The 12,561-nt window shown below is 45.9% G+C and overlaps 2 protein-coding genes and 1 long non-coding RNA gene across 4 annotated transcripts in view; 1 reads left to right on the forward strand and 2 right to left on the reverse strand.

Annotated features, from left to right (window-relative positions):
* The first annotated feature begins 688 nt into the window (after positions 1-688).
* On the forward strand, positions 689-3,053 carry LOC142090500 (uncharacterized). The gene is made up of 2 exons (XR_012676567.1): positions 689-2,071; positions 2,568-3,053. It is a non-coding gene; the product is annotated as an uncharacterized LOC142090500 (long non-coding RNA).
* A 1,701-nt stretch (positions 3,054-4,754) lies between these two features.
* LOC142090758 (pinopsin-like) lies at positions 4,755-11,438 on the reverse strand. Its single transcript, XM_075169118.1, is given in 7 exon segments — positions 4,755-5,756; positions 5,759-5,870; positions 6,067-6,212; positions 6,721-6,813; positions 6,816-6,836; positions 7,417-7,759; positions 11,322-11,438. Coding segments are annotated over 7 exon segments (981 nt in total). The 3' UTR covers positions 4,755-5,607.
* DOC2B (double C2 domain beta) overlaps positions 9,560-12,561 on the reverse strand; it is a 51,970-nt gene continuing 48,968 nt past the window's right edge. For both annotated transcript variants that reach the window (XM_075168499.1, XM_075168500.1), the window contains one exon: positions 9,560-12,511. In XM_075168499.1, the coding sequence (XP_075024600.1) occupies positions 12,375-12,511 (137 nt within the window). In that variant the 3' untranslated portion in view covers positions 9,560-12,374. The remainder of the gene's footprint in view (positions 12,512-12,561) is intronic.

Here is a 12,561-nt window from a genome sequence, read left to right on the forward strand (position 1 = left end):
GGCAAATGTCCTGATAATCAGGAGGATCTTGCCGACAGGGCAGACTGATTGCTGCAGCATAGATACTGCCATGTTCATAAATGGCTCGATCCAAAGCCCATTCACACTTGTAGTCAGACTACATTTACTTAATGCTATTATGTAAGGAATCATTGGAGTCTGCTAAAGCACATCTGTAGTCTTGGGGGGGAGAGGCAGGTTTTTTGGGGGTTGGAGGGGGCAAATGCCCATTATAGGTCAGGGTAAAAACAAAAAGGCATCTAGTATCTCCAGAGGCTTCTGTTTTAGTGCTCTGTATTCATCCTGTCTAAAAGAAAATAGAAAAAATTGGGATGATAGAAAAATCTCTGTCATTCAAGGGCTGCAAGCCTGCAAGATCCAGAAGATGTTGGAAGGAAGAAGGGAGCAGAGGAAGGCAGAGCCGAGGACGAAGGTGGAGCCGAGGACAGAGGCAGAGCGCCAGAAAGCAGTGCAGGGAGTTCAGAAGGTCCTCTTTGTCTGTAAAGCTACTGGATGCTGTGCTGGGCAGTATCAGCATCCAGTATTATATTGTTAGCACTGAATTTGTCGAGCTTGCACAGACTAGTTTTTTCCTTTTCTTGATTTTCCCCCATCTGGGTACTGTTTCTACCCTGTGCTTTTAAAGGAGAGGAAGCTGCTCTAGACTTAAACTCTCCAGAGACACTTTAAAATTTTCTAATTTTTTTGGTCAGTTGAGACTGAGAGCATTGTGGACCATTTGCTGGAGTTGCAGGGTGTCTCTCTCATAGTGAGAGTGCAGTTTCCTCTACGGACTTGAAAGCACTCAAAGACAGCTGGTAATACTGTATCTGTGTCCTGTTTAGTGCTCAACCTCTCTGGCTTGGGCACCTAAATGCTTCGTGCTGTAAGGACTTTGGTTAGTATCAGTACGGTTTGGTGTGACCTGTGATGTGTATGCTAATGCCATCAAATCCCTTAAAGATCTGTTTCAGTCTCATCTCACCTGGCTTTCTTTTAATAGAAACTAGAAGTAAGGAAGAAGACACAAGATAAAATAAAAGTGTTTCCTCTGTTCTGTAAGTCCAGATCTCCATTAGGAACTGTCAAAGCTGATGGTATTCTACAGCTAAAGTAAAAGGTTGCCATTTTCAGCATTTCTCAATTAAAGATGTTTCTTGTTACAGGGAGGGAGCTGACATACTTGCATTGAGTTGCATTTAGTGCTATGCAAAAAATGTGAAAGAACTGGCATTTTGTCTGGAAAGAAAAAGGCAGTAGCCTTTCATTTTTGGAGAGAACTTTTGATTTTTCAGTGTGTAGCACAAAATGACTTAAAGGAGGCTGATCTTCAGTGTTGTGGGCATTTAACACTTCCACAGCAGTCAGCTTTACAACACATGTTTTGCTTTCCAGTTGGGCACCCAAAGTTTGAAATGTCCCAAATCACTAGTTACTCTTGGAAATGTTGATGGTAATTTTTAAACCTAGAGATCTGGAGGTAACTGTGCTTGTTATTTGCACAGTGTTAGCATATATGACCCTATTTTGTGTCAGACTTCTAGAAGAACTGAGCTGGTAGGGATTGGGCTTCAGGTTTTGAAAACAGAATGATTTCTGATCACAAAGAGGGTCCTGTGTAATGCACCCAATAGTGACAGAGCTGAGGCTGGTTTCTGATTACAAGTGCGACTTAATGGATCTAGCAGAGAGATCTGCAGTGCTTGATTCAGCACACTGCTATGTGCTGACACAACTAGAGCTTTCTCTTTGAAGTGTTGTGTGGCTGTATATGTTCTTGGTTCTGAGCTGAATTTACATGTTTTTTAGACACGCATCCTGAAGATCAGAAATCCCACTTACAGGAACACTTACAAGGCTTTTGGTAGAAAATTGTGTATTCTTTGGCTGCATGAGATACATTCTTGTTTTCCATGCCAAGGAGGTGAAAGGGGCAATATGAAATCCCATTCCCTTCAACTTGTAGTCTGATATAAGAAAAAAACAACCGTGTAACTTTTTTTAAATTTTTTTTCCTTCAGGATAATTGTTCTGGATCAGAGCTCTCCTACATGATTAAAATGGATAGTGAGTAAGTTCTAATATATCACCTGCTTACTGCTGCTTGTACAGTATACAGCCTGTGAATTGCAACCCTTTTTGGCCATATAAACAATTGTTAAGTTCAGACTTCCTTTAATTGCAGCAGCAAGTACAGAAGAAAATCTAATGCTCTGCTTTGTAATACAGTTTGTACTGGTTTTACGCCATCATTGCATGTAGGCAGTATCAACAATATCGCAGAACTGAACTGTTTTCTGATGCAACATCCTCATGAAGCTGACTACGTGGTGGGGTTTCTTCTGCGCATGCACACTTTCATAAGCAAAAGAATTTCTTGCTCTGTTGCCTTATGCAGTTTTCAGTGTTACAGACAAAATGATTGTAATTCTGTGGACTGCTGTTACTGCTCAGGCACTTAGATTTTTCCATGCTGGAGTGTGGAGCACTGTTACAGCCCATGTAGTGTATGTTTTTCCTTGCTCATTAAATTGAACAAGGTAATTTCTTGTTTTCTCTTTTCTTAGTGCTTTTGTGATCTAGCGTTGAACTGATTGACTGATTAAGGGGATTAATTGCTGTGCAAAAAGCTAATGAGAAAAAGGCAGTGTTCTCCAGAGATTGCAAATGCAGCAATACATTCCCTGCCAGCGTTAAACAAGAATATGAGAAAATCTGGTTAGTATTACGAAGATACCTGTTGTTTCACTAAACCACACTTTTGGTAGGCCTCATCCAAAAAGAAAAAGTCCCTGGATATAATTGAGCTTTAGATGAGGATTTTGATGGGCACAGCAACTTCATATTTAACTTTTCTTGTGATACTGTTCAGGTGCAGGAGGTGTGAAGGTTGTCCTTGTCCCTTTTCAACAGACACTGGGATTTTAGCTGCCTTTGTACAGCTGCGTGTACCACATGTTGTTTTCTCGTTCCTGTTCACATAGGGAAATGCTGCCTATCTGTAACTGTTAGTTAATTTGGTTTAACAATACTAATAAAAATTTCCAAGGTTATTGTGCTGCCATGTGGTTCTTTTTCTGGTTTTGGAGGTTCTTTTTGGGGGTTTATTTTTGGTTTTGGTTTTTTTTTCACTTGTTATTAACTATGTTTCCCATCATCAGACTATGTATACAAACTAGATACTGATAGAGCTACTCCAGGGAAGATGCTGCAAACTGGCAGACTTGGGGCAGCTTTCTTCAGAAGAGATCAAGACAAAATAAAAGTCTTTCATCCATTTAGTCATGTTGTGGTAGTGATAGAGCTAGAGCAGAAGCGCCAGCAGCAAGGAGGCTGCAGTTTGAGTTCTGCACCTCAGGTTAACAGCAGTGCCAGTGCCCGGGAAACGGGGCTCACTTTTGGGCATTACACAATTCTGTCCAAGCAAAAGTTTAATATTTTCTAACCCAGGCTCGTATCAGCTGCAGGTACCCGGTTTTCTCTCTGTGTGAGTTCTGTATCCTTGCTACAGGCAGAAGAACTTTATATTCTTGATATAAGCTGCTGGAACAAGATCCTACTTTACATCAGCCTGGAGCCATGCAAAGCGTGTGTTACATTGCAGCCTGTTGCAAGGAACGGAGGGCAATGACAAACACACGTAAAAGTTAAATCGCGGATTTATTGTGTGATTCTGTCTTTTATCGCTTGTGACCCATAACTGACAAGTAGCCGAGGGTCATTCTCTCTCTTTGTGCAGTGTTTTGTTATGTTTCATAGACTTGCTCAATTAAATAAAAAGTAATTAAAACTTGTAGGTCTGCAGCAGCGTGGTGGCGTGGAGCAAGCACGCGTGCATTTTTACATGCATGTAATTATGTATCACTTTGGTTTGCAACATGTGAAATCTCCTTAGCTTCTTGGATTTCTTTTTCTATTTTATCTGTCAGACCAAATGGTGAGCAGACTGTGAACCATTTCCCTATCTTTTTTTAATCTTAATGTGGAGAATTTTTATTTCTGTGGGTAGAAAGTCTTTCAAGTAGTCCCATAGCCTCTCTGCTCTCCTTATCGGGGCCAGAATGCAGCAGTTAGAGATTTCAGTTTTTCAGCTGCTTGTAGTTTTCCAGATTTAAGTTTAGCATGAATGTAAATCATCCTAATAACATAAAGCATGGACACAAAAGCTGTAATTAACAGGAACAATTAAACAAGGACCAGCGAAAGGCAGCAGGGAAGATCAGAGGGGGCCCATCTAATGCTGCTTTTCAGCTTCCCGAGAATGAAAGGCCAATTAATTAAATTAAAATAGTGATGCTGAGCTGTTCTAATTCCTCTCTGAGCCGCTAGCACGCAAGCTGTTTTGCATGTAGGAAAGCAAGCAGAGAAAGGGAGGTCGAGACACAGGGATGGGCGTCCTGTCCCCCTGCACCGGGGACGCGGCACTGCCTGTAGATGCTCTGGAGGCACTTGCAGGACCCTGCGGTAAGTTCGAGTGAAGACAAGCAAGAAGAAAAGCAAATGTTCGTTCTCTAAGCAGCCATGTTTCAGCTCCCTTGTACCTGTCATTGTACTGGTCTTGGTTTGGGGATTTTTGTTTTGTTCTTGTTTGGGAGCAGAGAATCTCAGAGAAAAAAAACCTCGGTCTGCCAAATCTCATCATAATCTATGCCAGTCCAAATTGCCTTTCTGACTGCCTGTTATCAGGGTACGGTGCATGCTAGTGAGGCAATTCAGTGAGGCGATGAACAACTTCTAGCATTGCTTCCCTCTAGCCTCTTGGCGGGTTTGCTGCAACAGCAAAGGCTGTGGAAGATGGTGGGAGGAGGAGAGGAGTGAGGTGTGTTTTGGGATCGTCCCTGCCGACAACGTGCGATAGAAACAAAACTGCAGAGGGGAGAGTGAACCTTTAAATCTTGTGACTGTGGATCAGTCTCCTTTTGAAAGCAATTTAAGTCTTCAGAATTGGATTTTGAAAGACAGTTAACTATGAAGGCAGACAAGCTGCTGATGGTGTTTTTTAAGATAGAGGAATTTATTCTCAGGGAATTGCTGTCTGCAGTATTGTCTAAACCTTGCACTTAGAAGATTCATCTGTAGGCTCCTAAATCACATAAGCTGCATCGCAGTCCAGAAGTGTAATTGCAGCTGGTGTAGATAAACATTGCGTTTTGAGATTCAAGATCAGGTGTGTAGCTGTGGAACCCCATGGAGGTTTTTTTGTCTTTTATTTTTTTCTTATAGGCTTTGGTGCCTTTTACTTTCTGTTAACGCCCTGGCTGTTCGGGCAGCAGTGGCTCTGCTGAGCCTTGTCCTCGGGGCCTGTTACAACCTGTGTTCTCACCCTTGCTCAGAAATCAGTGGATTTAAGACCTTTCTTTGTTGCCTTAAATATAAAAAAAACCCCCAACTTTGTGTCTTTGAACTGTTTTTTTTCTTGCTATCTGTTATGATGGCATATGTGGCACTTGCCCTCCCTTTCCATTTTATTCCCCAAAACTTTGCTGCTTATACAGCAAGTCCTGGATCGAGCCTGCATCTACACTTCCAGATAGGATAGATGGTTCCTCCACATTTTATGAGGCCATTAAGTTGTTCTCCAGAAGCCCCAGTGAAGCTGTGGTTTAGTTACCCAATGGCTTTCTCTCTCACCTGTTTGTTCATGAAGACGTAGATGACTGGATTGTAAACCGTGGCGGTCTTGGAGAAGTCGGAGGGCAGGGATGCGAGAGCCGGCTGGGTGGCGATGTCTTTGTTGGTGGCTACCACCAAGGCAACGTGGTGTACGGCAGCCAACAGATGAGGACGGCCATCACCATCGCGATCACCATGCGCGTCACCTCCCGCTCTGCCTGCTGCATTGTGTCCGATTCCTGCTGCTGCGCCGCAGCCTGCGGGGAGTTTTGAAGAGAGAGAGAGATGCCTGCTTAACAATTTCCAACAGCATTTCCATCCCTTAGGTGCCCAGACATCAGCGCCAGGATGTCACAAAAACCTGCCATGAGGCTCTTCATCCCGATGGAGATGTGCCTCGCCAGCATTTTGTGAGTGGAAAACCATTAACTCACCCGTACCCGCTGTACTTACCGCTCGCAGGGTCACCAGCAGATCGGCGTAGGAGAAGAGAATCAGGCTGAGGGGCATCACGAAGCAGGTGACAAACAAGGCCGAGATGTAGCTGCTGTTGTTGCTGCCACCGGTGTACCAGTTGGGCCCGCAAGAGGCTCTCAGACCTGGAACAAGCAAGTTTTGAAACAAGCCTAAACCGATCCTGGGCTTGGATAGAGGCTCAGTAACAGGCTCCAAAACAGCAAACGCTGGCGCTGCCCCCTCGTAGCGATGCGAGCACCTCTCACTTTTCCATCCCCGATGACCTGGAGAGCGGCCACTGCAGTTCTTGGCTGGCCGACTGCTCCGTGGAGGAGGGTGGAGCTGTGGCGTGCAGCGTTATGCCAAGCCTCTGCATAAGCAGGTCTGGGCTGGGTGCGTGCTGGGTGCTGCTCGGTGTGCTCCGGCAGCCGGAGCGGCTCGTGGCTCCGATGTGCATCGGATGTGTAAGGACGGCTGCAGCGTGTTGTGCAGTGGGTAACTTCTGAAGAACAACCTCCGAGAGAGGACTATTGTCTGAGCAAACAGGAGGTGTTAACATTTTAAATACCAGAATGGAGACTCTCCAACTACCCAACGATAGGCAACAAGCAGCTGTGGAGTTGAGCTCATGTCCAAAGCTCATCTCCCCACCTTCGGGCACGTAGCTGCTCCAGCCCAGAAGCGGTGGGGTCGTCCAGAGCAGTGACCAGCTCCACGTGAAGGCACAGCCGCTGACGGCGTGGCCAGGGACCACAGCCCCACAATGCCTGGGGAGAGGAGGGGGGTTTGTGTCAGGCACAGGCTCTGCTGCCTGTGCTGGGACGTGGCAGACGGCGATTAAGAGCTGTTGAAGTAAATACTGTTGTAACAAGATGTCAGACCTCCTTCTTACGGCAGGGAGAGCTGTGAGGATATTTGGCCCTTAAAAATGAGGTTGGCAATTGGGAATCTGCGACGCATCGTGGTGACGACCACGGTGTCTGCGCTGGAGTGTCCTTGACAAAAGGTTTTGTGCAGTGTTTCACGTTTCTGGTGCACACACAAACGTCCGTGTGCTGACACAGCAGCCAGCCAGCACCCACGAAGCACATCCCGAGCGAGGACTCCTGACGTTGCACGAGTGACATTTCCCTCCCTACGGAGACCAAGACAGAGCGTGTGGTGACCACCGCAGCCAACCACCTACTTGAGCCTTCCCTGCGCTGAAGGACACGAGTTTTCCACCATGCACAACGCGCTGCCTTTAGGAGAAGCAGCAAGTTGATGAAACATTCCCCAAAGCTTCTTTGCTAAACGCAATGGCACCAACCAAAGACCAAGACAAGGTCTCAAGGTTCGTGTCCTTACCTGTCAGGGAGACCATGAAGCCCTCCAGCTCGCACATCTGTTTGCCGAACACGAAGCAGCTGTTGATGTTGGAGAAGCTGTTGATGTTGGAGAAGCTGACGGAGCTGCCGCAGAGCGTCACCAGCAGGTTGGCCACGGCCAGGTTCACCAGGATGTAGTTCAGGGGCGACCGGAGCTTCTTGTACCTGATGGAAACCACGATGACCAAGCTGTTCACAACCGAGGCGGAGACCACAACGATGCCCATCAGCACGGGCACCGACAGGTACAAGCCCCGCGGGGCCTGGTGGGGCCACTGGGGGCCATCGAAAGGCCCCAGGGTCCTGTTATCTGGGGGCTCCTGCTGTTGGAGGAGTACATCGGTCTTCTGGAGCACCAGGAGCTGATGCAGGTGACCCTCCCCAAAGGCAAAGCCTCTTTACAAAGCAGGAGGGCCTGATGCGCCCCAGAGGAGCTTCGCGTGAAAATACCTTAAGCTTTCTTTTAATCTGAAGGGTTTGTCCTCCCACCCTCCCTTTTTATAATCAGCTCTTTATCCCGGAGGGGATAAGGAGTGACTTAAAAAAAAATCTGATGACTGAATGGTGCATCACTAATTGAGTAAATGGATTTTTTTTTTTCCCCTTGTGCTTCCCACCTGCCTTCCCCCCCAAGCGTAACCCCCGCCCAGCCTCGGCGCCCGGGACCCGCCGGTTATTCCCTGTCCCCTTGAGCCGTGCGGGGAGCGCAGGAGCCGACCCCTCCGGGAGCCCTGGCGCCCCAAGCTGCCTGGCCCCGGGGGTGCGGGGTGCTGGGGGGGCAGCGGCTCCCCCGCGTCTGGGAAGGGGCGAGCGCACGGAAAGGAGCAAAGGCAAATCCCCGCGGAGCTCCCGGGGGAGGCCACCTCGGCCACGGCCAAAAGCCACGTGCTGGCCCCGGCCTGGTTCAGCCACGCTGGTTATAAACGTGTCTTAAATGTAGTGATATTATTAATATAGTAATGAATATATTTTAATAATAAATATAACATAAACTATATAAAATATATATATTTATAATATATAGAAGAATTAACGTGTATATATACATTCATACATGGATGTATGTGGAGAGAGCATGCAAGAAAGTGTGAAAGAGCACGCTACCTATAACTATATATAATACAATATACACTACATATGTAATATGTGGTATATACTTATGTATTATATTAAATAAAAAAAAATTTATACACATATATATGCATATTACATTATTAAAAAGTAATACATATCAACATATGAGTGTATATAATATACAATATGTAATATATATGTATTATATATCATATATTATCTATATTATAAAGAGTGCATGTATATATACATGCTTTCATATGTGCATGCCTTTAAATATAGCTACCTATAGCTGTACCTATATATAATATACATTCACTTATGTATTTATATGTAATATTTTTAATATGTCATATATTTTTATAGCATATATAGCATATAAATATTTTATACGCACATTTATATAAATGTAGTTGTGTATTATTTTATATATATAGTAACATCATAATATATACAGAGTGCCTGTATATATACAACTACATATACATGCATACACATATATATGTATATAGCTGTCTATATAAAGATATATATTTTTATACACACATGCATAAATATATTATAATATATAAGAATGCCTGTATTTATATACACAAGCATACATATATTTATTATATAGAGATTTTAAAATTATATTATATATATGTATAAATGTAACATTTATGTAATACTGTAATATATGAGTGAATATATGTGTGTAGTTACTTATATATACATAAAGTATATAATATAGTATATATTTAACATATATATTAATAAATTATATAATATTTGCTATATAAATATTATATAAAATACACGTGTATAAATATTTAATGCATATAATAATGATATATAAAATATATAGATAATATTATTTATATTATAAAATATAATATAGAAGATATAGTGCGTTTATATACTTACACATGCATATATGTGTATCTAGTTCTAAAGCTATGTATAGCTATATGTATTTAGCGGCCGGTGTAACACGTGCGGGGACCATCGGCCGGTTTTTAATTACAATGCAACGGTCCAGGCTGAGCAGCGGTGATGACGAAGGGCGAGGTGGGTGCTAAGGGCATCAGGGCGTCCCACGGGGATTGCCTTCAGCCCCGGGGAGCAGCCCAGCTGCTCGCTGCCTGAATATTAACCTCTGACAACACACATTCAGTCAGTCCAAAACTACAGCGAGCAAAATACACATTGAACAGCACAGCTGGAGCAGCTGTGGGGAGCAGGGGCGGGCGGCACCCCGGCTCCCTCCCAGGGCAGGGCGGTGTCTCTGCACCTTCACCCTGGGGAGGACGGTCACAGTGCAGAGACCACCCTGGCCCAGCCACGGGCACCGCCCGGGGGGGTCTAACGCCCTTCTAATCCCCTGAACAGCGCCTTAAGTGATGCAAAGTTAATGGAAACTTCAGAATGGCCAGAGATTTTTTTTTAATCCTCCCTTGACTTATCTCCCTCCCACCCTCCACTGCCGGCACTTACAGTCCCTGTGCGAACGTCACAGCACCCTGCTGAGGCAGAGCGGGGTCCCCGGTGAAAGTTACAGTATAATTATTTTTTTTTGCCGCAGCAGCAAGAGATTGGAGAGTGGAGCACAAAGCCAAGCAGCACCTGATCCTCTGGTTTGAAACCATCTTCTGCTCACCGGGCCCCAGCGTCTCTGGGTCACTCGGTCTCCATCGGAGGCGCGCTGTGACAGGCCGAGCTCGCGCGCCCCCGGGTCCGTGGTACCGACCTGGGGAGACTCAAAAGCTGCACCACCCGTATCAACATTTTTTTTTTTTTTTTTCCCCTTTTTATTTTGGGTTCTCGTTATAAATATTAACAAATCTGACAAAAAGTACACAGATATAGATAATACTGAAATACAAAAGTCTTTTAGGATGCAGGTAAGGACAGTTTCTGCAGCCTTCACATGGTAGCAAAACATCGGTATCAAACATTTCACAAGGCCTGGCATGACGACCACCACTCTGCATGCAGCTGGGACGGACAGACGGACCGTCCGCTTAGAAAAGACTGGGATACAAAGTGAAGGAACCCACCCACCCACACACATCATGTCCTACTCCACCTCAGGCATAAACCAGTTTCATGGCGAGATGTGCTGAAACAAATGAGGGATTGAAAGTAACTTTGCAAGAAAAGGGAGGCACAGCTGACCTGGCGCTCCTGTAGCTCTCCTGGAAGCTCAGACCCAAACCAGGTTTTAAGGTGCTGGACCAGTGACAGACAGAGAGGATTACCGGGAGCATCCTACTTGACACGCTGCCGGCATTCAAATAAAATCCATGCATATCTGTAGAATGCATTACAAATATTAAGTTATTAAAAAAGCCCCTATGAACATTGTTGGTTCCCCCCCCATATCAAACAAGGTGTAAGACGATCGTCACTTTGAAAAGTAAACGTAGGTTTCCAGAGATCCGATTGCTTTCAAAAAAAAAACAAGTCGGCAACACACGCGTGCACACGCACACACAGCTACAGGGCTCAGAAGCTGTAGTTAATTGAGACCGATGGGGAGACAGCAGCTCTTCCTAAGAAATCACGGTTTAAAGGCTTCAAAAGTTTCTGGCATGGTGCAGCATTTCACAGAAAGTTTTAGCTCATCCCACCGGGCGCAGGCTCTTGTGCAAACACGACAAAGTTTTTTTGCACAAGAGCCGGCACCTGGTGGGATGAGGATGCAGAGACCGGCCAGGGTGGGTCACGGAGGACAAGAGCTGGGATTATTATTGTAATATTATTCTATTATTACTCTGCTGTACACAGAAATTTGGTTTGGATGCTGTTTGAGGCAGAAAACGGACCAACCTGACGGCCGTGCTGGAGCTCAGCAAACACGATGCCGGCTCGGCCCCGTGGCTCAGCTCGCTGCACGCCAGCAGCTCGCAGTGTAAAGCGCCTTGGTTGGGTTTTAGGTAATGTCATGAACTGGAAAAAGATGAATAAGGGAAAAGTGATAGAAAAATTTAGCCTGAAAGCCAGCTTTGCTGGAAAAATAGCCACGCTGAAGCCTGGCTGCGTGGCTCCGGGCGGGAAGGCATGGTTTCATTAGGAGAGCGGCTGCTGCGAGGGCAGCACGAGACTTTGCTGCTGGTCCCGGGAAGCAGGAACGGCTGGCGGCTTCACTGAGCTTTTTATTTTGCCCTCCGCTGCTGCAAATGTGAAGCCGCCTGATCCCAGGGACCATGAGAGGGAGGCCGTGGTCTGCACAGCGCTTTCAGCTTGCTGGCTAACTCCACATGGGTTATTGGAGAGGACGAGCACAACATTTCTGGAAGAAAAGCAAACAGTCTTCCTAGGTTATCAGGGGACACAATCATTCCAACGGAGGAGCTTTAAATGCATAAAAGACTGTTTAGGCCCAAACCACAGAGACTGACAAACCACCAGAAATATGGCACAATTGCCTTGAGAAAATAGTTCTAGGTTTTAGTGACGCCTTTTGCTCATATTAGATACACGAACGGAGACTGATGCATTCATTTTTGCCACTGAATTGCAAGGCAGCGAGAAGGTAATTCAGTATAGCAAAGAGGAGTCAGAACTGCAGTGCATGCAGGCATGTGGTGTCCGTGTGCGTGTGCACACGCGTGTGTGTGTGTGTGCATGCATGTGCGTGCTCGTGAGTGTGTGTGTGAGTGTGTCAGGATGCAAAGAGGCTTTTTGGGGACGGGACCTGCTGAGCAGAACAAACAGCCGCTGCCTTGTTCCCTGGGAAAGGTTTCCCTGCAGCCAGGCCGTGGCGTGGGGTGTCCCGCTCTCCCGGTATCACGATCCCCCGTATCCAAAGCCGTAAACGAGAGAAGTCCAAAGGCTGTGGCCGGCAGAGCTGTGCCCGCCCGGGGAGCGGCCCCGTGGCTCTCAGTCGCTGAGGACGGCCCCTGGCAGCTCGTTCGTTAGCGTGTGCCAGCGCTCGATTTTCTTGTCCTTGTTTTTCAGGCAGTCGAACCAGTGCTTGAGCCGCTCGCCTTTGGCATTAATTCCTAACACGACTCCACCTTGAGAGAGACAGAGAGAGGGTGAGGTGGGGGTGAGCATCAGCCCCCCG

Source organism: Calonectris borealis, chromosome 19 (assembly GCF_964195595.1).
Source record: "Calonectris borealis chromosome 19, bCalBor7.hap1.2, whole genome shotgun sequence".
NCBI lineage: Eukaryota > Metazoa > Chordata > Aves > Procellariiformes > Procellariidae > Calonectris > Calonectris borealis.